The sequence below is a fragment of the Canis lupus genome, chromosome 1 (genome assembly GCF_011100685.1).
Source record: "Canis lupus familiaris isolate Mischka breed German Shepherd chromosome 1, alternate assembly UU_Cfam_GSD_1.0, whole genome shotgun sequence".
In the NCBI taxonomy this organism is placed as follows: domain Eukaryota; kingdom Metazoa; phylum Chordata; class Mammalia; order Carnivora; family Canidae; genus Canis; species Canis lupus.
Window position 1 is genome coordinate 109310371 of NC_049222.1, and position 26842 is coordinate 109337212.

At 56.5% G+C, this 26842-nt stretch overlaps 1 protein-coding gene across 7 annotated transcripts in view; it reads right to left on the reverse strand.

Annotated features, from left to right (window-relative positions):
* Positions 1–3731: 3731 nt before the first annotated feature.
* Positions 3732–26842, reverse strand: part of DHX34 (DExH-box helicase 34) — a 30487-nt gene continuing 7376 nt past the window's right edge. For 6 of the 7 annotated variants that reach the window (XM_038528445.1, XM_038528450.1, XM_038528449.1 and 3 more), the window contains exons 3-17: positions 26495–26806; positions 24406–24660; positions 21640–21742; positions 20284–20501; positions 17620–17794; positions 15506–15699; positions 14759–14860; positions 13488–13712; positions 13096–13269; positions 12692–12809; positions 11570–11676; positions 9051–9335; positions 7880–8056; positions 7500–7638; positions 3732–6917 (exon numbers count right to left, since the gene is read on the reverse strand). In XM_038528445.1, the coding sequence (XP_038384373.1) occupies positions 6784–6917; positions 7500–7638; positions 7880–8056; positions 9051–9335; positions 11570–11676; positions 12692–12809; positions 13096–13269; positions 13488–13712; positions 14759–14860; positions 15506–15699; positions 17620–17794; positions 20284–20501; positions 21640–21742; positions 24406–24660; positions 26495–26806 (2718 nt within the window). In that variant the 3' untranslated portion in view covers positions 3732–6783. Of the gene's footprint in view, positions 6918–7499; positions 7653–7879; positions 8057–9050; positions 9336–11569; positions 11677–12691; positions 12810–13095; positions 13270–13487; positions 13713–14758; positions 14861–15505; positions 15700–17619; positions 17795–20283; positions 20502–21639; positions 21743–24405; positions 24661–26494; positions 26807–26842 lie in introns of all 7 variants that reach the window. The other variant, XR_005354549.1, reaches the window with a different exon arrangement.

Here is a 26842-nt window from a genome sequence, read left to right on the forward strand (position 1 = left end):
GACCCTTGCTTGTGTAAAATAGCACAGTCCCCCTCTCTGGTCTCCGTCCCGGCTGCTCAAGGATGCAGGAGCAGCCAAACCAAAGCACCCCCCTTCCAGCTGCTGCCTGGGGTCGCATCGTTGCCCCATTTTAACATCTCCCTCACTCCCCCAATTCTCTTGGCCAATCATTTGCCTGTTTCATTATCGGGTTGAACCTCAGCCCTGCCAGCACCCGGTGTGCAGCAGGTGCCCAGGGAACCACAGGTGAAGGGCAGAGGAAGAGTGCAGTTGAGTCGCATTCACTCCGGCCACAGGTATCTCCAGGTCCGCCCCGCAAGTGGCCCAGCAAATGAGCGCATGGTTTATTTATTTTAAAGATTGTATTTATTTATTCATGAGAGACACACAGAGAGGCAGAGACCCAGGCAGAGGGAGAAGCAGGCTCCCTGCGCAAAGCCCGATGTGGGACTCGATCCCAGGACTCCAGAATCATGGCCTGAGCCAAAGGCAGACGCTTAGCCCACGGAGCCACCAGGCACCCCAGAGTGTACGGTTTAGACTGCGAGGTGACAGGATAGAGAGCAGGGTGGAGGCGGAGGGGGGGGGCAGTCACCTGCTGCGGGCTGCCTGCCAGGCTCCGTGCTAGGAGCTGCGCACCTGCCAACCTGGTAGCCCTCAGCACTGAGAAAGTACATCACTGTCCCCATTTCCCAGATGAGGAAACTGAGGCCTAGAGGTGAAATGCCCCGCCCGCGCCCCTCCCCCGCCCAGGGTCACACAGCTGGAGGCCGCGGATCTCGGTTCAGACACCTTGAGGGCAGGTGGGGGGAGGGCCCGGGGCGGGGGCGGGGGGAGGCCAGGTGGGCTGCCGGGGGAGGGCAGCGGGCGCTGCCTGTTGGGGGAGGGGGGACCCTGGACGCCCGCGAGTGGGGGAGGGGCAGCTCCCCTCCCCCTCCTCCACCTGCTCGGCGACTGGAAATGCCTCTCCTGCATCCTCCCTAATTAAACCAATTGGATGTGCCACCGGGGAGGAGGGAGCTTGGGCGGGGGTTAATTGTAACTAAAAATACCTCCCCCGTTTCCCGGGGTGAGGAAGCAGCGGCCGGCAGGGGTTCGGCCCGGGGAGCGGGCGGGGCCGGGCGGCGGGGCCTGTGTCTGCACAGCGCGCGTGTCGCGGGCGGCCGGCGGGGTCCCGGCTGCGGCTGTCCCCCCCCCCCGCCTCCGTACGGGTCGCCGTCGGGCTGGAGCCGTGGCAAAGCGGGTCTCTGTACCCGGGGCCGCCCGGCGTGAGTCCGAGGCTCCTGTGAGCTCCTTTCCAGGGCAGCACGACCCGGGGGCCTCGGGGGGCCTCGCGGCTCGGAGGCCCGTGAACGGGGGGCCGGCAGTGAGCCCGGGCTCCCTCCAGGGGGCGCTGGGGAGCCGCGCAGGCGGTTTTGTTCGGAACCGCTTTATTGAGATGTAATTCACTCCCTACACCCTCGCCTTTAAAGCGTGCAGTTCGGTGGCTTGGGGGTTCAGAGCTGTGCGGCTGTAGAACGTTTCCATCACCCCGTTTCTATCCATCCCTTCTGGAAACCTTCTACCCGCCCCCCCCCGGCAGCCACGCCCCCGCCACCCCGACTCCCACCCAGGCGGCTACCGATCCACCTCCTGGCTCTGTGGATTTGCCTGCTGTGGGCGTTTCACAGGAATGAAATCATACACTAGATGGTTTTTTTTTTTTTAACGCTTATTTGTTAGAGACGGGAGAGGGGCGGGGAGAGAGCCTCTAGCAGACCCCACGCTGAGCGCAGACCCACGTGGATCCCATCTCAACCCTGGAGTCAGAGCCTGAGCCCAAACCAGGAGTCCTACCTTCACCAACTATGCCACCCAGGTGCCCCCGCTCTTGTGTCTGGCTTCTTTCACTCAGCATAGTGTTCAAGGTTCATCCATGTTGTAGCCTGTCTAGTGCTTTGTTCCTTTTTGTGGCTGAATATGATCCCATTGATTTTGAGCAAACAGAGTCCGGTTTGTGCTTTGCGCTGAGCAGCCACGCAAAGGGCGAAGGGCGGGTTACGAGGGGTGATGTGAGTTGGGTTGTGTCTGCCAGAAAGATATACTCAAGTCCTAACTCCAGGACCTGCGACTGTGACCTTATCTGGAGATTGGATCTTGGCAGATGACCCAGTTAAGATGGGGTCATTGGGTGGAAGAAATTGAAAAATCAAATATTTTTGAAATCAAGTATTGAAAGATACTTGATTTTTCAATTTTGGGGGGAAATTTCACTACACACATGACATATTTTATATATAAATGACTATATATATTATATAAATACATAAGCCATATATAAAAACTTTATTAGGTAAACTCTACACCCAACCTGGGGCTCGAACCCTTGACCCCAAGATCAAGAGCTTCACGCTCTACCAACTAAGCCAGCAGGCTCCCTATACAGAATAAAAAGAACTCTTTCAAATCAATACAACTCCTTTATGAGTCAAAATCCTGAATATAAATTATGAAAAGTAGATAAACAAATGGCTAATAAGCCCATGAAAAGATACTCGGCCTCATAAGCCATCATGGAAATGCAAGCACAATCACAATAAATAACATTAGCACGGCTAATCGAAGCTCTCATGCGTGGCTGCTAGGAGCACACATGGCTAAAATGACTGGAAGATGACTGCCAAGAAGCTACTAAAACTGAACCCGTATGTGTCCAGTGACCCAGTGACTCCACCGAAACGCGGATGTGTTCACCAAAGGCCACATGGACCGTGTGTTCCTAGGGGCATCATCACTGTAGCTGGCTCCCGGCCAAATGCCCATCAGCAAAGGAGCAAATTAAATAAAGTGTGATGAATTCGTCAACAGAATGAATAAACCACAGCTCCACGCAACATGTTAACAGAATATGCCAGACACGAGAGAGACCATTTTTATGAGGTTCTAGAATGGGCAATGCTAGGTGATGGCGTTAGAGGTCAGAGCGCTGGTGGCCCTGGGAGCCCCCCCACACTGGGCGGTGCCGGGGAACAGGAGCCAGGCTGCAGGGGGGCCCTGGTCATGGTTTGTGTGGATGCTGGTGGCACAGGCATGTTTCGTGTTCTGGGAAAATTCACCAGGCTGTTCATTGATGATTTGTGCACTTTCCTCTGTGTTATGCTTCGAGAGAAAGTTTTTAAAGGGTTGTTGAGTGAGTGCACGCACACTTTGCATTTTGAGAGATGCTGCGAAATTGAAGTTGTACCAAAGTCCCCTCAGGGTAGCTCGAAGTTCCCCTTTCCCCACATCCTCACCGCAGGGAGCTCTTGAATTTGAGCCAATCTGATGGGTGAGAAGTGAGGTTTCCAGGAGCTTTACTTCATGCAGCTGCGAGAATGTCCAGGCCCCAGACCTACCCGGAGTTTTGGGGCGGGTTTCGGAACAGACCTCTTTCCCCCTGGGGTGACTGATGGGTAATAAGAACTCCTGGTGCTGTTCAGGGCCATAAAATTCCCCCTGGGTGGGTGGGTGGGACTGTGACCCCTGGCTCCTCTGTTCCGGCAAATGCCGTGGTGGCCATATGTGGGTATTAAGAGTTTTCTCCCTTCTTCCAGAAGGTCCCTTCAGACCCCCTAGAATGGTTTTATTGGGTCAGAGCCCAGGAGATGCTTAAGTTTTTTTTGGCAGATACTGGCGAGCCTCCATCTTCACCACATCCCTACCAGTGTGTGTGTGTATGCAAGCACACGCACACACATAAATCAAAAGAACTGTTTCTTGCCAGTGGGACATTAATTTATGTGCTAACATGAAAAAGAAGGAAAAGAAGGAACAGTTCCAACAAGCTGTAATGTTCTTAGGAGATTTGGCTGGACACTGGGTGGGAGAAGCTCTGAGGTTAGTTTCTCTCATAAACCACTTATTTCTCTATTTTTGATACCATACATCAAGGAAGGCATTTTCTGGGGTCATAACAAAAGAGAGACTTGACCACCAAAAAATTTTAAAATATTGAGTAAAGGTCACCATACATAAAGCCAAAAGATAAGCAGCAGAGACAGATGTTCGTCACGTCTATGACTCTGAAGATCCAGAATATATAAAGAGCTACTACAAACTAATAACAAAATGACAAAGAGTCTAGGACTTGAGCCAACAGAAGAGGAAATATAAATAGCCCGGAATATGCAAAGATGCTTAGGTTTACTGGCAATCAGGGGAAATAAAAATATAAGCCCCTACAGCCTGGATGGAAGACAGGAGAGTCTATCAAATGACTTATTAAAATGTACCTTTCTTTGGGCCAGTGATTCTACCTCCAGGGATTTATCCTGCAGATACACACATATCTGGAAATGACCCACGTGGCAGGATATTCATGCCAGCTTTCTTTGTAGGAGCAAAAGATTGGAAACAGCTTAGATGTCTCTCCAGGTGGGCCTGGCTAAATAAGTTTGGCCCTTCCATGTACCCGGCCGCTATACAGCCAGGGAAAACAAGGAGCCAGGTCTGTAGCAATACAAAAAGGTCTCCCAGAACAGCGCCTGGCACACCGTCAGCACGGAGTGTTGGCCGCTATACCGGGATGCATGCAGTTCCTCTTGTCAGTTGGCCAGAAATGCAGGTGGTTAGAAAGGAGTGGAAGCTCGCGGTCTGTGCCAAGGACTCCTCACAGATGCTCTTACCTTTTGACCCACTAATTGCCCTCTTGGGAACGTGCCCTGAGGAAAGGGCCGGAAGTTTGGGGAGAGGCATAATGCAGAAGCCGGTCCCCCAGAGCGCCAAGCAGAATGGAAGGAAACCGGTCATGGCCCCGAGCAGGCCCGGCCACTCACCGAGGGGACAGACACACGGTAATAACCAGGATGTGTTTATACTCAGATGCTTTGTGGAAAGAAGCAAACAGGATCCACCGCCGTCCAAGCGGCGCTCATCAACCAGCCGGTCCCCGAGTCTTGGGTGCATGTGGGGGATTCCAAGGGATTCTTTTCTTACTATTTCCAGCTTCTCTAAACCTTCTAGAACAGGGGAAATCTTTTTAAAAATGGGATTTCAGAAGTGGACAGAGATTCCTCGGTGCATCGAAGGCGTCTGCTGTCACGCTATTTGGAAAATTAAAAACAGGGATCCCTGGGTGGCGCAGCGGTTTGGCGCCTGCCTTTGGCCCAGGGCGTGATCCTGGAGACCCAGGATTGAATCCCACGTCGGGCTCCTGGTGCATGGAGCCTGCTTCTCCCTCTGCCTGTGCCTCTGCCTCTCTATCATAAATAAATAAAAATTAAAAAAAAATTAAAAACAGAGAACCCGTCCACATAGCCGACAGAAGGACCCGGGTTTTCACAGGTGAGATGTCTACACTTGGAGTGGTTCACCACCATTTGTAGAGTCAGCCTTCGGCCGAGTGCTCAATGATCCTGGGAAACACTTAGGTCGCTCCCAGGGAGCTGTTACACAGCCAAGGGCACCGCAGGACCTTGACCAGTTTGTAAATATCTGGAAGCGTATGCGCAGAGGAAGGTGTGTGGAGCTGCACCCCCGAAGGTGAATCTGGTGGATTCCTGTCGTCCTCCTCCCGTCCTGTGTCTGCACCGTCCAGGGGGGCCTCCATGCTGTGGATCTTCCGTGCTGCGGTCCTGGGGTCACTCCCAAAGACCCACCCCAAGCTCACTGCTCCACCTCCCCGGGTGTTGTCAGCGCTCCCCCCCATCCCCCTACAAAACCCCTTCCTGTTTCAAACACCTGGCGTGGCTTCTATCCGGGCTCTGACCCCTGCCCCACAGCCCCACAGCCATGCTCTGCTCCCGCACTCAGGGAGAAGAAAATACGAGGGCAAGATTTCTGTATGAAAATGAAGCCTCTGGGATAAGTGGACAGTTGGGCTATGTTTTTTTGGGAGAAAAACAGTTGAGCAGAGAGGTCAGGGGGGTTACCCAAGGCCACAAGGTGCTGAAATTTGTCTGATGTGCTTTGTTTTTAATACGGTGAATCCCATTGACTAGTCTCCAAATGTTAAACCAACTGTCCTCCTAGAACCCCGCTTGGCCATCTGTACTTACTGGCCTTTATCTACGCCACTGAATGGGAGCAGCTAAACTTTCACTAAGGGCTTTGCGTGTGTGTTCACACAGGAGCCTCTAGTTTGCTTTTCCGATGCTCTCAGTCTGGTTTGGGCCTGAGTGTGATGCTGATCAGAAAGTTATTTCTTTCTTCTGGAGGGAGCGTTTGTCATCTGTGTCTTTCACCGGAGCCATGGAATTTACCAGCATGCAGGGATCAAGGCACTTCCCTATCATCCTCACGATAGGAGTGTGGCGGGGCCAGGCCGGGGGTCAGAGGGGACAACTGTGGATTGCCAAGGACCCCGCAGCAGGAATGGCCCCAGTGACTGTGCTGGATGTGGGCCCACTTCGACATGGACACCCCCACCCCCACCACTCCCCGCCCAGTTCTCGAAGTGACTCTCATGGACGGACAGTGCAGGTCTCCCTAGTCTGGGGATGAGCAGGACCCATGAGGACAGAGTCGGGAGAGAGCAGCAGCCAGCGGGGCCCACGTCCTCTGAAGTCCCCTGCTTGGCCTCACCTGCCCAGATCGGGCCCTGGGAGCCTGGGATGGCACGCAGCAGCGAGCAGGATGAGAGCCGGACTGTGGGGAGGACCAACGACGGGCCGCTGGCGCTTCCTGGAGGGGCCGGAGTAGGCTCAAAGGTCAGGGTCAGCCGATTCGACTTTATTCACATTTCCACACTCCCTCCTTGCCAGGTGGGCCAGACCAGAGCTCTGAGCCCAGGGCGCAGGTTCAGGGGGGGCAGGCGGGGCTCCGGGCTCACATGTGCTGTCTGCGGTGCCGCAGCACCTCCGTGGGCGTGAACAGAAAGTCCTTCTGGCAGGCCTCGCAGTGGTAGGGCCTCTGCAAGGCAGACGCCTTGGGGAGGGGCTCGGGGGCAGTATCCTCAGCCTCTGTGAGAGAGGGGAAGGGAGGCTGTGGGGGGAGGTCCCTCTGCTGCATGCTCCCACTCCCACCCAAATCCCAGGCCTTCTCCCAGCCTCTGATACTGCCTCCTTGGTTATTACACACACACAGGCAAGTCTTTACTGTGTGTCTCTCACTGTGTCTGTCTCTGTCACTCCCTGGGACACAGGGACTGGGAAAGAGAGTGTCCTGGGGTGGGACAGTGTGGCCCCCCCTGTCGCCTTCCTGACCAGCCCTGTGTGTGTGGGTGGGGTGTGGGGTACACACCCCGAGTGCTGTGTCAGGGTCTGCCTGCTGTGGCATCCCCTGGGTGACAATGGGGGTGTGGCCAAGACAGAGAAACAGAAACAGGCAGACCAGAGTCAGCACCACATGGAGACCAGAGAGAGACACACACACAATGCTCCAACCCTCCCGTCCCGGGCTCTGTGACAAAGCTTATGTGGCCGGCACCAACCAGAGCGAGAGGGCCGAGGTCCTCAATCCCCAGATGTCCAGAGAGTGAATGCCCAGACTCCCAGGACACAACTGCGGGGTGGGCGGTCACAGTGCGCCCCCAACATCCTTACCTGGGGGGGCGTCCTGCGGGGCCTCTGGGCACGTGTTCTCGTGGGCGATGCGCTCCAAGGGCGTCAGGGGCATGTGCAGGCCGCAGTGGGGGCAGGTCCAGAAGGTGCGGAGACAGTCACTGTACAGGTCTGTGTCGCTCTGAGGCAGGAAGGCTGCACCAGACTTGGCCCCCTGCCCAGCTTGCCACTACCCACCTGGGACCCGTCCCAGAAGCCCTCGGGGTTGACAGGCCCCATTGTGAAACCACATCCCTGCACTAAGTTGGGACGTGGTTGGTGGGGAGGTGGGGCTCCCTCAGATCCCATCTTCAGGGGCAGGGCCCGGGGGGGTGGGGGGCAGGCAGTGGGGAATGAAGGGCCGAGGTGGGGTCCACACTTACTGTGAGGCAGTTGTAGGTGAGAAAGTCCGTGACCGCATAGCCCCCTTTGGTGGGGTGGGGGGACAGGGCAGAGCTGCCGAAGAGGCCGGGGAGACTGGGTGCAGCTGTGATGGTCTGGGGTCCCACATAGAGGTTCTGGACTTCCAGCCCCGTGAGCCGCCGGAGGCTGTAGGGAACCTGGGGAAGGAAGGGCAGGAAAAAAGGGGAGAGACTCAGGGAGACTCAGTAGAGCACCTGGATCCAGCTGTACCTGAAATTGAACCCAGACAGTTCAGCTACAGAGCCAACTGCTTAAACCAATCACAGGGTCTCAGACCATGGCTACCAGAGGCTTGTCTGGAATACACCCCGATGCCCCAGCCCCTTCTCTGCTCCCTGTCACCTGTGGGCCCACACCACACCTCCCATCTGGCCACCCTGTCCAGCCTCACCTGGCACGTCGGTCTGGTCCCCGTGCCCCAGCTCCCCAGGGCACCGCTCCAGGAAGTTACCCTGGCGCACGCCCTTCTCTGCACCCCATCCACACACAGCAGAATCAGGGAGATTCCAATGGCCCACGTAAGAGGTGGGGAACAGATCTCAACTCTGCTCCGCCCAATTCTTCCCCTCCATCTTCCTTTTTTTTTTTTTTTTTAAGATTTTATTTATTTATTCATGAGAGACACAAGGGAGAGAGAGAGAGAGAGAGGCAGAGACACAGGCAGAGGGAGAAGCAGGCTCCATGCAGGGAACCCGATGTGGGACTTGATCCCAGGTCTCCAGGATCACACCCCAGGCTGCAGGCGGTGCCAAACTGCTGTGCCACCGGGGCTGCCCTCCCCCTCCATCTTCCAAGAACAAGCTGCTACTTACAGCTTCCCTCTCTGGCCTGCACGCCTTTAACTGTTAACGAGGGTACGGCGTGGTGCGTGGGTGCCGCATAAACCCATAAACGTGTGCTGACCTGGGGGAGGGGCCCGCAGCACCTACCCGCATGGCCTCTGGAGCTGTGCCCCTGGGGATCAGATCCTGCCTCCACCCCTTACCCTCTGTGTGACCTTGGGCTTGTCCTCAGCCCAGCTGGGTTGCAAACCTACCTAATGAGCTGGAAGCCAGGCCTTGTGGATCCCTAATCCCTGGGGCAGGCGGCCCCTCCGGCTGAGATGGGAATAGCCACCGAGGCTGCACGTACCTTGGACGCCACGAACTGCAGCAGGTCCCTGCTCAGGTGTGCCACCTCCTTGGGGTCCACTGGAGCCTCCTCCTCCTCTTGGTCCACCCCCGGCCCCCGCCGCCGGGCCTGCCGGGCCAGCTGCTGGTCCAGGGTGCTTTCCCAGTGGGCCCGGAGCCGCACGGAAGCTGCCAGAAGCCGGACGGCGCTCTCACTATCCGCAAGCTGGAGCTCCAACCAGCCATCGGCCACCAGGCGTGAGCAGTCACCATTGGTGTCCAGGGACCGGCTGAAGAGCAGGAGGGACTGGAGGAAAGGGGACAGGGGACAGGCAGTGGGTGTGCGGGGCAGGGTGCCATCTCAGCAGCCCCGCCAGCCCTCCCGGCCCCCACCCATCGCTCCATGTGTGGTTCTCCCACCCGCCGACCCAACGTGTCCAGCCCCGCAGCAAACACGCTGCACGCCCGCTGTGTGCCAGGTGTCCAGCCGTGTTTGCCGCGCAGGAGGCGCCCTGCTGCCACACAACGGACGTTCGACTGGGACAGACGGACTGAGATTAAAGGCAAACCATACTAGGTCGCCCTCCTGATGGGAGGCAGGTGCCTGAGGGAGGAGCCTGTGTCCCCACAAGGCTGAGCTGACGCAGTCGGACACCTCCTGAGACCGCATCAGACGGTGTCCCTCCTGTTTGTACATGTCACCCTTACATATGCTTTACCCTCAAAATACGTAAACAAGTACTGAGCACCGGTCAGTGGGGTGGATGCCAAAGCGTTTCAGGCCGAGGGCACTGCTGCCAGAAACTTATATAAAATGCATCGGAAATGGAAAAGAAAGCCTGGAGGTAGTGGGTGGACGGAAGTGGGACACGGACGACAGAGGGAAGGATCTGGGATAAAGCAGAAAGGCCGGATGCTGGTTGTAGCTCCTGGGAGTGGGGACAAACACCATGCATTTCTTTCAACTATCTGTTTGCAGGTTATCACAGTAACGTGGGACTGCGTGTGGGATGGGGCGGCTGGGTGGCCGAGGCAGGCCTGGCCGAGGGTCACCAGTTCGGGGGCTGGGCGCCGGAGCGGGAAAGCTCCACATGCTCTTCTCCTTTTGTGTTTCAGTTTCCATCAGAAACCAGGCAACCAGGAGGAGGAGGAAGAAGGGCCGGGGGCATCTCAGCCAGGGATTCTGTGCTTTGTCCCTGGAGTCCTGCCCAGGGCCACCACACTGGCCCTTGACCCCGCTCTGTTCCTTCTAGCGCTGCTGGGAGAATCTGGCATTAGCGTTCCTATTTCCGTCTCTGTTTATTGCCTGCCTCTCCCGCTCCAGGAGCCCCACAGGTGTGGGGAGTATTGTGATTCTCATCACGACTGCATCCCCAGCGCCTAGAACAGGAACCGGCACCCGGTGCCAGGCAGCTGCTCCATACGTGCTGCAGAGACGACGTAACCGAGCAGGTTGGAGCTAGCTTTCATGGTGTGGGTGGAAGTCACAGCACCAGCACAATCTGCAGAGGCCCAGGGAGCCCACAGGGTTTATCTCTTCCCTTTACATTCCCCAGGGTTGAAGCGAGGGGCCCTGGTAATGGGGACACCCATCTGATGCACAGGGGAGCCATGATGTATGGTGTATGGCCCTGGAGCTCCAGCTCGGCCACTTGAAAGCGACCTGGCCCCCCAAGCCTCACCTCCTCCTCCATAAAGCGAGAATGAAGGCCAGGCCCAGGAGGGCAGGGTGGTGTGCAGAACTCATGAGATGAGCAGCTCACTTCCTGGCTGCAGACACATACATGAATCTATCTACAACCTAGGTGTGTCCTCGGCCTCCACCTGGATTCAGCCACCACCCTCTCCTGCCCCAATGACCCCAGTCACCTCCTTGGTGGGCTCCCCACTACTGCCCCACATCAGACCCTGTTCCAGCTCTGCTCAAACCCTCCTGGGGATAGGGCGTTCCAGCCTCTCCTACCTCTCTGACCCCATCTTCAGCCACTCTCCTTCACTACCTCTGGTCCAGCTGTTCCCTGGGTATAGGGGGCATGCATGTGCCTCAGGGCCTTTGCACTTGCTATTCCCTCTAAATACTCTTCTCCCTAGGTATCGTATGGTTCCTTCCCTCCCTTCCTCCAGGTCTTTGTTCCACCACACCTTCTCAATGAGGCCCATACTGATCACCTTTCCTACTACAGCCTGTCCCTTACCCTCACCCCAATCCCTCCCCAACCCCCTTATCCTATTCTTTTCATTTTTCCTAAATACTTTGCACTATTAACATATCATGTAGTACTGCTTTTCTGTCCTTATGGCCATCCTCCCCCACATGTGAGCTCTGGGAGAGCAGGGCCTGGGTGTTGTCTTGTTCACTGCTCGGTTGTCAGCATCTACAACAGTTCCTGGCACATGGCAGGTGCTCAGCAAGTACTTACTGAGTGAGTCAGGAATGCAAAAACAGCAAACAGCTGGGGGGAAGGAGACTCTTGGAGCCCACCCCGGCCTCCTCCATGGTCACCAGACCTGGGAGTTGGGGTGTATGGGGCTAGGACTCACCTGGAGAGCGGGGATGCGGACGCAGTTCACCAGGTATGGTTTGTTGGTCTCCAGCAGGGAGACGAAGGTGAGGAGCTGGTGCTTGCTGCTCATCTTGTCCTTGTCATCTGAAATAGTCCAGAGGGCAGCTCAGGGCACCCCTGCGGCCTGATCTCCTACCCACAGCGCCCCCTGCACTGGTCTATCCCCCAGGGGCTGCCGGTCCCACCAGGGCCATCTACGCAGCTGTATAAAAAATATGTCTGTGTGAATAATGGTAGAGTGGCTGTGACTTATTTTTAAATACTTTGTCATAATGAATATGACTTTTGCTATTCACTATTAGGAAATACTGCTAATTTTGTTAGGCAGGATAGCCACGCTATCGTAGTGCAAAAAACCAGTCCTGATTTTTACGCCTCTAAACGATATAATGGCTGGGATCGTGTCCCCGCAGAAAGGAGAAAAACGTGAGGTGATGACAGAAGCTGGGCGAGGGGACCAAGGGCTCATCCCACTCTCTACTTGGATGGTGTCGGGAATTTTTCAAAATTAAAAAAGAGAAAAACAATGTTAACAGGAAGAGAGCAAACTGACTAGGAAATTACAGCAATTGAAGATTTGAGAGAAAAATTTAAAATTCTACCTTAGGTATTTAAGATTATAAACGTTGCTTTTCGGGGTTAACGATGACATTTTCCCACAGTGCATCAGTTCCTTAATAGACAAGGAGAGCGTGCAGTTGCGAACTAGAGCTCACACAGAGCATGGTGGCCTGCACCCCAGGGAGGGCACCTCGGCTGGGGGCGCCCCTGGGCAGAACCAGGCCAAAGAGCTCACGGAGCCCATGGAACTGGTCCATTCTACTCGCTAAAAGCTCAGGCCTGGGTTGTGGCCGCAGTGCCCCATCAGCCACCACGCCACCATAGCAGGGAGGGTGGGGATCAGCGTGGGGGTGACTCACAAGGCCACGCAAAGAGGTCTGGCTCTTGGGACCACCAAGCCTGCAGATCCCACGTCAACAGCCCCAGCAAAGGCCAAGTGTGGGGAGAGCCAGGGGTAATCCCAGGCAGCGAGGGGCACCCTGAAGTCACCCCCTCACATCCCAAAGGGTTTTTCTCTCCCTGCCTCCACTCACAGTACCTTGACTCCCTTCGCTGCCCCTGGCCTCTTGCTCCTGTGCGTGCAGCACCTCAGGGCTGTTGGCAAAGATGCAGGTGGGGTGCAGCACAGTGCCCTGCTTGGACTGCGTGTGGAAAATCTGGAGGGGCAAAGGCAGACACCAGGTGACACAGGTCCTGTGACCTACCCTTCCGCTGCCCAGAATCCTTATCCTCCCCTTTCTCGGCCAGATTCCCCCAACTACATCTCCACTCAGAAGTCCCCTCCTCAAAAAAAGAAGTCCCCTCCTCCAGGAGCCCTGGAGGGCAGGACCAGGACTGTTCTGATAACCTCTGATAAGCACCGTGTCCTCAGCACCAAACAGGGCAAGGAAGGAGCGCTGAGTGACAAGACACGTGAGGCCAGGGCCCAAGGAGGAGGCCCACCTGGTCCGAGTCCTTGCGGCTGCTGTTGAATGGGTCTGGGACAGCGAGCTGCGGGTAGAGGCCCCGACCCAGCACCAGCTTGAGCAGGGCCATTTGGTCCCGTGTCAGGTCCTGGGCGGAGCTGGTGGCTGCCTGCAGCTGGTCCAGGCTGTGCCGCAGCTGGAACTTCACGTCCTGGGGGGAATGCGGGAGAAGGCGAGTTCCTGGGGGGCCCAGCCCGGTGCCCAAGAGCCAAGCCGGTGTCCAAGGGCCGTGTCCACTGGGACATATAGACTGAGGGTGCCGCAGACTGCAGGGGCCGGGTCCTGTCCACAGAACCCGGTCTCCAGAGCTAAGGGCAGGGCTCGTCCCCACTCTGCTGGAGTCCACCCTGCCCGGCCCCAAGCACCCACCTGGATGTCCACGCTGTCGCCGGCCCCCCGGTCCTCATCGCTGGAGCAGCCATCCAAGTCCTCCTGCAGCCGCAGGACCTTGCGCCGGCGCCCCCCGCCCTCCTCGTGCTGGCGCTTCAGGCGGTACAGCGCCCGGCGCTCGCGGCGCTGCTGCAACCTATGGTAGCTGTCCCCTGGTGTCGGGGCCTGCGCCCGGGCCAGCAGGCCATGGTCCTCCAGCAGCTCCTGGGGGCGGGTGGGAAGGTGGGTGGGGCTCAGGTGAGGGACACAGGCAGGCTGAGTCTGGGGCTCCAGTCTGGGGCCTGCCACTCACTGGCCCCTCTGTTTCATTTTTTTTTTTTAAGATTTTATTTATTCATGAGAGACACACAGAGGGAGACAGAGGCAGAGACACAGGCAGAGAGAGAAGCAGGATCCATGCAGGGAGCCTGACGTGGGACTTGATCCCAGGTCTTCCGGATCAGGCCCCGGGCTGAAGGCGGCACTAAACCGCTGAGCCACCTGGGGTCCTCTGTTTCAGCAGATACGGGATGTCGTGTGCGAGTGTGACACAGAGGAAAGGGTCCCCGCCTTTCACCACCTTTCTCAGTGTCGGCAGGCCAACAAAAGCTGAACCGCTGCTCTGAAAAGCCAGAGATGCTAAGAGATGCTGACAATGGTCAGAACATCAGCAGGCCCCAAGGGAGTGGGGATGGCTCCTAAAGGTGCACAGTAGGCTGCGGTTGGGTGGCCACTCCCCTGGGCCTCAGTGTAGCCATCCGCAACCACAGGCAGTGGACTACACAGGGACTCGCCCTGTTCTAAAGGCTCTACGGGTATTAACTCCTGTAATCCTGCCAGGACGGCTGGCAGGCTGAGGCCAGCCGTGCAGTTACTTGCCCAGCATCACACTGGTTGCAAATTGGGATGTCCATTCTCTCCAGATTGGGTGTCCCTACCATCACCACCCCCTGCTGCCTCCCAGAGCTCTGTCTGCATGGCCAGCTCAGCACCCCTGCTCCAGATGGCCAGGTTCTTCATGAGGATATAGCGTGTGACCGTCGACCCTGTCTACTTCTCTAGGAAGCCCTCCTGGATTTCCACTCCTCTGACTCACCCAGGCCACCCCACATCTGAGTGTCTGATGGTTGGGGAGGAGGATGTATGGTAGCGCTCTGCTCCATCAGAGAAGAGGTGGTGCATCTGCACTCACTCCATCTCCTCACACCCCATCACCATCCCCCACTTCCCCAGGTTTGTTCCCGGCCCCCTCTCCTCGTCCTGAGTCTCACCTTGAACTGGCGCCGCAGGTTGGCCATCTCGTACAGCCGATGCTCCTCTATGCCCCGGTGGCGGCACCACTTGCGTGAGTTTCTGCTCCGTTCGGATTTTACCTGGGTGGAAAAACCAGACTCCAGGGTGACAGGGCCTAGCCAGCTGGGGAAGAGTGCTGGGGGCTAACCCAGCGCCCAGACACCCCCAGCACGGCCCAGACACCAGCCCCCGGAGGAGTAAGAGGCAGGGACAAGTTCTCCTCCTCCTTCCAGGTCTCAGCCCCACTGTACCCTCCTACAGGAAGCCCTCCCTGGGTCAGACATCCCCTCTGGGCTCCCTCAGCCCCTGGGACTGTCTATCACAGCCCATTCTCAGTGGTCACTGTCTAGTGACAGGCCTGCCTCCCAGCATGGGACCATGAGATCCAAGAGGGCATAGCCAAGGGCTTTTAGTCACCACTGGGTCCCCAGCACTGCCCAGTGCAGAGCCAGGGCCAGAGCATGTGCTGGATAGACAGATACCACCCTAGGAGTGTGTGAACTTTCTCTGGGTGGCAGTGGTTTTATTCAGTGCTTTAAAAACCCCAGTCTCCCCTCAAGGCTGGGCCCCTCAAGTGCATGCTAGCCCTATGGCCACAGGGATGAACGGTGGAGACAGGGCCCTTCCGGGCTGCAGAGGGCTCAGGGGTCCTGGCAGGGGTAGTGGGCCTCCTCATGCCCCACGCAGGATGTCACTGACAGGGGTGGTCCCTCTGCTGGGCTCACCTGCACCCAGGCGTTGAAGACGTTGAAGAGCGTGAAGGGGTCCCCCTGGTCGCTCTCCAGGGGCCGCCGCGCTGCCGCACACTCGGGGTTGCTCTGGGCGCTGCGGGTGAAGGGTGACTGGACACTGAGGGCGGCTGCAATGGTGAGCACAGGCTCCGCCAGGTGGAACATGGAGCCCAGGATCAGCATCTTCCCTGGCGGGTGGCGGGGAGAGGGCAGGGGCCAAGCTGAGCCTCCTGGACTCCAGGACGGCCACCCCCCAGCCTGCCCCCACCTCCCTCCAGCTTCCCCACAAAGGGCCTTGGGAGCCACGTGGACAGAATCAAGCCCACACTCTGCTTCCTGGTCATGTGAGCTCGGGCAGGGCCTCAGTTTCCCCATCTGCAGGCTGGAGGTGACCTTGATCTTGCCTCCGCGGGCACCAGGTGGACACCGTCTGAGGGCCGGCTGCCATGGTCAGCAGTGCCACTGCTCAGCTGGGCCTCCTCTCTACAACCCATGTTCCCACGCCCCCCCTCCTCCCCCCCCCGCTTTATTCTCCTGCCAGGCACCATCCTGACCTGCGGTGGTCTCTGCTTCCTGCCTCTAGAAAATGACTCCACGGGAGCCCTAATGGCCTGCCCGGCACACAGCAGGTACTGACTTATGTGCCTGCTTCGGGAGGAATCCTCTTCTGCTGTCCTTGCTTGATTCCAGGTGGAGGCCGGGGGAGCAGGGGGGGATGGAGAGGATGGGAGAAGCCGGGGGTGTGGCAGGGAAGCAGTAGGAATGGCATCTCAACACAGCGAAAAGCCCTTTCTCTGCCTGTGCTCCCCAGCAGGAATCGGGCCGACCCCTGGTCTGCACCACCAGGCCATCGCCCGCCTGCCCTGTGCTCGGTGGCCTGTCACACGTGTCTGACTCATCCTCACCAGTCCCCTTAGCCGCCTTGTTGGAAAGTTCCTGTTACACATCTAGCCTCAGAAAATAAAGTTCGGCGATAAAACGAGGCTGTCCCAGAACCCTGTAGCTCTGACCCGTGGGCAAGTCCCTCCATTTCTCTGTCCTCCGTTTCCCTGTCTGTGAACCGGGCTAGAAGCTGCACCCGCCCTGCTGTGAAGATGACCAGGCCTCACCCCGGAAGCCCCTGGAGCTCCACCCGGTGGCACAGAGTAAGCACGCCGACAGAGCCACCTGGGCCTGGGGACCCACAGCGTCAGCCTAGCTGCGGAGCGCCTCCCGGCTCTGCCCACTGCATGACCCTCGGTGACTGAATGACAGCCTTTCTCTGAGCTTCACTGGAAAGCGTGTCACTCCCACATGACATCTGATCAAACCCAGGCTCACCTGCTTGCTCTGGGCCCTTGGGTGTGGACCTCTGCCCCTGGCCAAGCTTCAACTTCCTCATCGGCACAGAAAGGGTGACCACGGTCCCAACCTTCACCAGGTGCCGGTGAGAGGATATAAGACCCATTAAGCCTTTCACAGACACACAGCCAATGCTGTGAACAGAACATTCTTTTTTTTCTCAGATCAAATTTCCCTTGTTCTAGCCCGGTGTCCTTCTAAAATAAATAGAACCATCTTCATAACCATGAGAGGCCCTCAGGGTCAGCAGTACCCAGCCTCCTGTTCCCACGCAAACTCCAGGGTGTTGCACTGATGGGGACTTTAATGATATTAACACGGGCAAAAGGTTCTGCTGAGCATCACGCCCAGAAAATACTGCCACAAGGAGTCCTGCTCAGCTGGGAATATTCTGTGGGCCACAGATCAGATCATCTAAAATGTCCTGAGTCAGGCAAATCAGACCAGAACACACCTCGGTCAACCAGCTTCTCAGAAGGGGCAGGGATGACTCAGGGATGAGCAAGAGGAAGAGGCAGGCAGTGTTGACATCCTTACGACACCGAGAGGGTGGGCACCGGGTGGAGCTGGGAACAGGGTGTGCAGAGGAAGCGAGGTGCCTGTTTGTTTACTGCTGTACCCCAGTGCCCAGAACAGTCCCTGCCACAGGGAACTTGTGACCGAGTGGACGGGGCCCAGAGAAAGAACAGGCTTGCCTACGAGTCACTCAGAGGGTGAACGGTCCCCATGGCCCCTTCCGGTGTGATCACCCCACTGGAAGTCCTCACCAATCACGACGTCCACTGGCAGCTGGGCCAGCAGGGACCCGATAGGGGTGAGGGCCTCGGAGCTGTCCAGAGCCCCCTGGTCCTGGAGGTAGAGGATGGCCGTTTCCAGGCTGGCTGGTGGCGGGGGCTCAATGAAAGGAAAGGTTCGAGGGTCCCCCACGCTCATGCTCTTCATCTGGAAAGACAATTGAACCCCGTCCAGGATTGGAGAACACAGGAGCTACTGTGGAGCAGTGGCAGGGGGCTCACAACACACAAACTCATGATACCTTAAAACTCCCGATGTCAAGGCCCGTGTTAGAGAGGCAGGGGAGGAGGGCCACTGTCTGCCTATCTGTCCAGCCTCTCTTCTCCCAGGCCCTGGGAGAAGGCCCATGGAGCAAGCCACAGGACTTAAGCTGGACCAATCTTGGTTTCTCAGGCCCTCCAAACAGCAAATTACCAAGGAATGAGTACATGACCTGAGCTGGGCCAATCAGGATCCTCCCTGAGACTTTTGCAAACTGACGCCAGGAGAGAGAAGTCCCAGCATCCTCCCTGGTTGTGAGGGGCTGGCATGGAAGCCCAGATCTGCTGGGATTATTTTTCCCTTGCCTGGAGATTAGCCCAAGCCCAAGCATAGCAGATATTGTCCTTAATCATCCCTAAGCCAGACCACACCCTCACAATGGATGCACAACCTCATGAAATCCTCCTTTCTGCTTACGGTAGTTTGAGTCAGGTTTCTCTCACTTTGGACTGAAGTGAATCCTGACTAATTCAGAGGCCCCGAGTGGCTGCAGGTTGTGGGAGGAAATGGAGCAAAACACGCACCCATCACCAGACCTGGTGAGATGGAAGCCAGCAGCCCCTCTATGGAATGGATGGAGGAAAGGCAGGCATGGTGGTTCACAGGGCCATGAGGTAGCAGGAAGAAAGCTTGGGGGGCCCAGGGCTCTAACCAGCCTCACCACAAGCTGACCTGCTGGCCTAGGCCTCATCCAGAGGGCACCACAAGCTCAGGGTGTCCACCCAGCAAGCAGCTGGTCCACCTTCCCCCCTGCTGCCCGGAAGAACACCCAGTGCTCATTAAAAAAAAAACAAAAACAGAAACAAAAAACCCTTTATATCAGAAGCTCTGGGTGAGCGTTAAGGTTAGATTTTTTTTAAATTTTTTTAAATTTTTATTTATTTATGATAGTCACAGAGAGAGAAAGAGAGAGAGGCAGAGACACAGGCAGAGGGAGAAGCAGGCTCCATGCACCGGGAGCCCGATGTGGGATTCGATCCCAGGTCTCCAGGATCGCGCCCTGGGCCAAAGGCAGGCGCCAAACCGCTGCGCCACCCAGGGATCCCAAGGCTAGATTTTTAATTTAAGCTCTCTAGGTGAACATGTAGCTAGAGCTGGCAAGCCCCGCTCTGATATACTCAGCCAAGGCCATGGCCCTGGACAGTTCCAGGTCAAACAGGACTGACCAGGTGCTGCCCATGAGACCGGATAGGTGAAGTTCCCACAGCCTTAAAAATGAGACCCACAAGGAGGGGCAGGTGTCACTTCTGGATGATAAAGGAGGCCGCGGTGCCACCCACGGCTCCCATGCATGGGCCTGACAGCCTCAGATGGAATCCTGGCTCTGCCACTGGCCAGCTGTGCCACCTGGGTCAGGTTAACTCATCTCTGTGTGATGGGTTCCTCATCCAGAAATTGGAATGATGAGACTACTTACCCTTAGTTTTTTGCAGGGTTCCAAGCACTTACAACACACAACAGAATGGTGCCAGGCCCACAATGGGCACGAGGCACGTGTTCTCTATCCACTGTCACCATCTCCATCACTGTTCTTAAAAGAGCTGCCAACTGACAGAAGATGGAAAAGGCTAGAACAAGCCCGAGCCCTACAGGACATCACTGACCCATTTAAATAACCGAGCCTGCCGCTTCTCCATCTAGGGATCGCTCATCTGAAACGGTACATTGTCCCTACCGGTCAGACCAGCGTTTGTCAAAGCAGCTTACAGGGGTCAGGAACTCGCAGAGTGGATCACAAGCAGCAGTTTTGAAAAATGAAATCAAACAAACAAACAATCAGAGTGTATCACCCATAGGAGGGGGGCTGGTTTGTGCCACCGGCCGCTCCCGCCCCCGGGGGAACCTGCTGTGGAAGCCACCTGTTCTGCCTCACTCGCACTGGCCAGGCTCCCCCTCGGTGAGGTGCACCCCGGGACTGACTGCTAACCAGGACAAGCTGAGAGGATGGACCTGGCCCCCAAACCCTCCCCTGTTCCCTGCCAGCAAGGTGAGCACAGAGCCACACAAGGAAGGGGCCTGGGTCCCCAAATACAAGAAGCTTCCCCCCCGCCCCGAGGACTGTTTCTGTGTGTTGGCCACTCTGTGAGTGGGCCTATTTGGCACAGCAGCCTAAGCTAAGCAAAGCTAACTAATGAGGTAAGAGCCGTGACATAAGACATATGGATGGAGAAACCCCAGTTTTAAAAGCCACACCCTGGTGGACTTTCTATTACAGCTGAAAGCATCCTGGAGTCATGAGGTTTTTCCCATGAGCCTGTGGATCTGGGGAACCATCTGCCACTCAAAATGGGATCTGACGGTTGGAAGCAATGAGCTCCCCTCCATGGCCGGGCCCTGAAACCCCGGGATCAGGCCCATCCCCAGCCGCGCCTCACCTGCAGCACCAGTGCGTCCAGGGCTACCCTCCGAATCTCCGGAACAGGGTAAGGGGCGAAGGCATCATAGTCCGATTCAGCATAGAGGCGGAAGCAGACGCCAGGGCCCGTGCGGCCTGCCCGGCCCTTGCGCTGCTCGGCACTAGCCTGGCTGATCCAGAACTCCTGGAGCCGATGCAGCTTGGCCTGCGGGTCATAACCCATCTCCTTCACCTTCCCTGTGTGGGAACACGGGAGACTGGGTGCCACAGCCGTGGGGAGCCCCCCACCTTGCCGCTCAGTCCCCAATGCCCTCACTTCCTCCTTTATTCCACTGATGCTGAGAGCTTATTCTGCCCTTGACCTTGACATTTCATTGATCCATCCTTATTTCCTCATTCACACATCTCTTATTTGTGTATTCAGAAGCCCAGTCAACCAGCTGTTATTAGTAGGCACCTGCTGCGTGCCAGGCACTGTACTAGGTGCAGCTGTGAACAATGACCCCGGCCCCAGAACAGAGGGGCTGAACAGAAGAGTTCCTCAAAAAAAAAAAAAAAAAAAAACAGAGTTCCTCGACCCTAAGACCAACTTTGTCCACTTTCATTGTCTCTGAAAATGGGACACCCCTTGAAAGCAATGACATGTCAACGTTCAATGGCCAGCAGTTTTAAATTTTGATGGTACATAAAATTACAGAATACTTTATCATGGATGGCAATCCAGATTCAATCCAGCAAGGTCACTGCTGACATTTATGGGTTGCTCACTCTGTGCCCACAATGATACTAAGTACCCAGGGGAAGTCACTCATGTCACCCTTACACCTCGGGGGAGGCTCTATTATTGCCATTTCACAAATGAGCAAACTGACACACAGAGTGTCCATGACAGGACCTTGGTCACACAGCCAGGCTGGCTCCAGTGTCTCCCAACCGCTATGCAATGCTGACTTCCCAGAGAACGGTCTCGGGAAGACAGAAAAGAAATACATCAACAGATATAAAATATAAGGCCCATACTCTGAGGAACAATAGCCCTCATAAGGAATGGGGGGAAGAACAAGGAGATCACAAAAGTGAACAAGGTAAGCTTCTCTGATGGGGACACATGTATACAGGCCCTGAAATGAGATGAGGGAGTGAGCCTTCTGGATCTCTAGAGAAAGACAGTTCTTGGCAGGGACAAGAGTCAGTGCAAAGGCCCTGAGGCAGGAGCAAGCCTGGAATGTCTGCGAAGATTAAGATGTTGCCTCTGCTCCATGGCCCTAAAGGCCACCTACTGCCTGCTTTGGTCTGGAGTTCCTCACTACACGTGCACATCTCCAGACCCCACATTTCTCCCTAGGGCCTGGGGGTGGCGGGGAGCAGCCCTTACCAGAATCAACTACAAAGCGGATCCCATCAATGGTGACAGAGGTCTCAGCAATGTTGGTGGAGAGGATGCATTTCCGAACTCCAGGGGGGGCCACATCGAATACCTGGGGTGGAGGCGGAGGTAGGTGAGGAGGTGACATCCAAGATGAACTCAGCCCTTGCTGACCCATGCCTGGTGGCCCACGGGCACTTCCCACCCACCTACAGTATCTCAGATAGCCTCAGTGTCTCCCACTGAACACTTGCCTCCTCCCTGAGTCCCCATCTCAGAGACAGCTCATCACCAACCACACCAAAGGGGCCAGAAACCTGGGCTGGCCTGGCTCTCCTCCCCACCCCCCAGCCACACCTGCACATCGTAAACATTTCTGAATTTCATTCCCCTCCCCGCAAGCCCCCAGCCCTGCCCCAGTCCAGGCCCTCCCTTCCCATCCACATCTTGCCCCTGCCTCCTCCCCAGTCTCTGGCCTCCCGTCCATGATCGCACACAGCAGAGGGATCTGCTAAAGCACAAACCAGCACTGCTCCCAACCCTGCTCAGAACCCTCCCATGGCTCAGAAGCACTCAGGACAAAGCCCAAGCACCACACTGGGTCTTCAAGGCCCTGTGGCCTAGGCCTGCCCACCTCTCAGTCCCACCTGGCCTGTCTTCCCCATCACAGTCCAGACCCTAGACACCCTGAGGTAGTCTCCCAGGGGCCCCGCCTTTCTCTCACCACAGGCCCTTTGCATGAGCCCTTCTCCTGGACCCAAGAGACAGTCAAGTACAGTGGTCAAGAGTGGGGGTCAGCGACTAGGCTGGGTGTCAGATTTAGCCTTTTGGCTGTCTCTGTAAATCATATTTTAAATAGCACAGCGTCACCTGTGTCTGCGGCTCTTTCCTACTCTAATGGTAAAGTTGAGTAATTGTGCCAGAGATGCAATGGCTCATAAAACCTACAACTTTGGGGACACCTGGGTGGCTCAGCAGTTGAGCATCTGCCTTTGGCTCAGGTCACGATCCTGGGGTCCTGGGATTGAGTCCTACATTGGGCTCCCCCCACAAGGAGCCTGCTTCTCCCTCTGTTTGTCTGTCTGTCCCTCTCTCTGTTCATGAATAGATAAATAAAAGCTTTAAAAAACAAAAAACCCTTCAACTTTGGGGTGTCCCTGGAGGGCTTTGTCAGTTAACCATCTGACTTCAGCTCTAGTCATGATCTCAGGGTCCTAAGATTGAGCCCTACATCGGGCTCCCCGCTCAGTGAGGAGCCTGCTTGTCCCTCTCCCTCGGCCCCTGTTCATGTTCTGTCTCTGTCTTTGAATGGATGAATGAATAAACAAATAAACTATACCTGTACTTCCTGACCTTTTACTGGAAGTTGGCAACCTCTGGTTAAGAGCATGGGCTCTGGTGCCAAACTATCAAGTTCCAAAGCCTGGCCCTGCCACTTATGTGACTTGGCACAAGTGCCTTGGCCATAGTGTCTGCATTTGTTCTGGGTAACAGTGGCACCCGGGAGACAGGGCTGCTGGGAGGTCTAAATGAGGCAAGGCACACACAGGCCTCCCAACTCCAGCCGGCCCGCAGCAGTGCTCCACAAGTTAGGGGGGACACTCTTCTCCCGGACCCCTTCCTAGGCTGGGGCTTTCTAGGGTCTCAGTTTTAAAAGTTTCCTTCTCCAGTAAGCCTTCCCTGAATCTGCCAGGACTGTGCACTCACATTTCCAGAGCTTTCCTCTACCATTTGTAAAGTATTGGCTGCTTGCCATCTCCTTCAACAGTCTGGCAGCTGCATTAGGGGAAGGGCCCTATCTTGGCTCCCAGGGTGTCCCGAAGAGTCTCCTCAGCACAAGGGGAAGCACTAAGGAGGTGCTCAAAGGTTGTTTCTTCCATCAATAGACAGCTGGGTGTGACCTGAAGGGCCTCCTCCCTAGGGGACTGTGACACCCTCCACAAAGGCCTGGTGTGTCTCACCTCCCGGGATCCACACCATCATCCAGTACTTTCCCCCTGAACAGAGCAGCCCGGGTCAACTAATGGGACACTGCAGACATGAGGGGCTGTGATGACCAAGGTTAGGCCATAAAAGACATTGTGGCTTCTGCTTGGGTCTCTTGGGGAGAGCCAGCCATGTTGGGAGGACACTCAAATAGCCCACATGGAGGGAAACTGAGGCCCCCAGCCAACAACCTGCCATGTGAGTAAGCCATCTTACAGGAGGGCCCTCCCACCCTGGGGAAGCCTTCAGATGGCAGCAGCCCCAGCTGACACCTCAACTGCACCCTCTAGAGAGACCCTGGGCCACAGGCACCCACTTAAACCTCTCCTGAATTCCTGACCTGTGGAAGTGATGGGAGATAGTGAACACTTACTGTTCTGAACTGCTAAGCTTGGGGGGAATATGTTACACAGCAACAAACAACTACCACATGACCTGAAGGCCTCTCTGCCCACCCCCTTCTGTGCCAGCAGGGCAGTCTCTCAACTGTTCCCCACACCCAACTCACAGAATCCCACCTCCACACCCGGGGAGTTGGTCCTCCTTCACCACCCTGGACTACCCCCAACACTGGACTACTCAAAATCCTCCTTGCCCTCCAAAGCTCCACTCCCATCTCATCAGGAAGCTAACCCTGGCACATACTGCCCCACCCAAAAGATGTGAGGAGGCCTGTCCACGGCCCAGGGCCCTGCAATTGTGGGATCATGTCCCCAACCCCCACCCCCTCCTCCCCTGGCCTACATGGCCAGACTCCAGTGCCCCACCTGGCCTGGCCACACATGGTACCTTGTCCTGGTCGGCCACGGAGAGGGCACTGTGCAGCGGCAGCACCACCCAGCGCTGGGTGCGGCTGGCATAGGTCTGGGCAGCCTCGAGTACTGAGCTGATCTCCGCCATGCCACTAAGGAAGACGAGGAGGTCGCCCCGCTCCTCGGGTGGGTACTTATTGTCGATGGCCTCCAGCACCCTCAGGAAAGGCCCAGGGTCCAGCTTCTCCGACTTGGATGCCACTGGCTCTGCCTCCTGTGGCTGGTACACGACCTGTGGGGAGATGGCCCCAGGCAGGGGCAAGCCTGTCACCCTAGCGCAAGGCAACAGGGCAGGAAGACCACAGGCTGTCACCTACCCATCAGGGAGCAGACTGCACTCTCAAATGGATTAGTTAGAGGAGGATGTCATAAAAAGACAAAGTATCAGGGAACTGGAAGGCTCCTGGGGTGCTGGTAACATCTGATGCTTTTTAGTGGGGGGTGCTGGCTGCATACTGTGTTTGATGTGTGGGGATTAACCAGCTCTACACAAGATATGCGCATTCTGTTGTGTTCGGAGGGAAGCTTCAACAACAACAGAATTTTACAGGATGGAGCCAGGATCAAAATCCTAGAAATAACCCTTCTCAGAAAGCATCCTCACTCTTTTACAGCTGCCCTGCCCAGAAGACAGTGGGGGGCATTTAGAACCCAAAACCACAAGGAACAGTGCAGTTTCCTGGAGCTCACCCTCCAAGGCTCTTACCAATTCTCAGCGCAAGAGGAAGGATTTTCAAAACACAAAAGAGAGCAGGTTCAGGGCACAGACTGCCTGGGAGGGCCAACAGGAAGCCAAGTAGGGGGGGACCCCATGAGTGCCACTCACACGGGTCCCCTCCAGGAAAGACAGAAAGGTGGGGAGGGAATGGGATGTGGAAGAGCAAAGGGAAGCTGCCTGGCCCGGGACCACATCCGTGAGCAGGATTCCAGTCCCAGCTCTGTGGCTCCATGTCTCTGAGCTTCCGTTTTACCCCCATGGGCAGAAATCCCCGGCACTGGACCCCAGGCTGTCTGAGGGCCTGGCCCACGTAAGCTCTTCCACGTTTGCTGCAGAGCATGCAGCACACACCCCGTGGATGTCAGCTGTGATCATCTTCGCTAGGATTACCAACAGGACCAATGTGCCAGCCACAGCAAATAGGCCAAGCAAGAGGGGCAAAATTCAGGGCAGAAGCTGCCAGAGAAATCAAAGACCTGGGGTGGGAAGTTAATGACGTGTGTGCCCAGGACCACTATGGGGACAGGGTGAGGCTGGGTGTGTCGAGTGGTGTAGGAGACCCACAGTGGCCCAGAGACTCTGCTCTTTTCTTCCCGGGCACAATGTCACTTAGCAAGAGACAGAACACTTTCCAGCCACCTCTCCACCTTGCAGCCAGGTGGGGCACAGGGAGGAGACAACTGCAGGGTCCCTTCTGCCTTGAAGACAAACTGGCCCTTCCCTGGCATGGGGCTCTCTCCCTCTTCCTGCAATCTTCAACTATACAGAGCTGGACAGTTCCCTAGGACAGTGGTGCGTGGCATGGGGGTGGCGGAGAAGGGGGGAGTCCACCCCCAGGGGACATTTGGTAACATCTGGAGGCATTTTTAGTCTTCACCACTGAGGGAGGATGATGGTGCTGGCAGCTAGTGGGAAGAGGCCAGGGAAGCTGCTCAAAATCCTACAATGTGCACAGCGGCCCCCATGGCCCAGAATTCTCCAGCCCAAAATGTCAACAGTGCAGAGACTGAGAAACCCCAACCCATGAGATGGCAGAGCAGGAGAAAAGAGGAGCCCGGGTCCCTGAATGACCACATGCAAAGAGCTGCCCAGCAGCCCCGACCAGCAGGACTGTTACATAAGAGGAATCAACTCTTATCTTTACATTTCTGGGTCTTCTCCAACAAGCACTTGGCACCGTGCCCAGCACACTGTCAATGCTCAGAAAACGGCAGCTTTAAAAGCGAGAGTGTGCACAAGCAAGCACTTCCTTCACCGAAAGATGGGAATCTGAGAAGGAGGGAAGGGACATGTCCAGGTCAGCCAGAGTCCAGGTGGGAGGATGGGGGGGCACGGGAGTGACACTGACCGTGATGGGGAACAGCCTCCCGGGCACCTGCACCACGGGCGCCGTGCCAAAGTAGCTGGAGAAGAGCGAGATGTTGATGGTGGCCGACATGAGGATGACCTTGAGGTCAGGCCGCTTGGGCAGCAGGCGCCGGAGGACTCCCAGAAGGAAGTCGTTGTGGAGGTGCCGCTCGTGGACCTCGTCCACTATCAGGACCTGGTACTGGGGCAGGCTGGGCTCCCGCTGGATCTGCCTCAGGAGCAGCCCCACCGTCAGGAACACGATCTTGGTGGCTGCCGTACGCGTGCTCTCAAAGCGGATCTGGTAACCAACCTGAGGGCAGGGGCAATGGTCAGGAGAGGAGCCCGG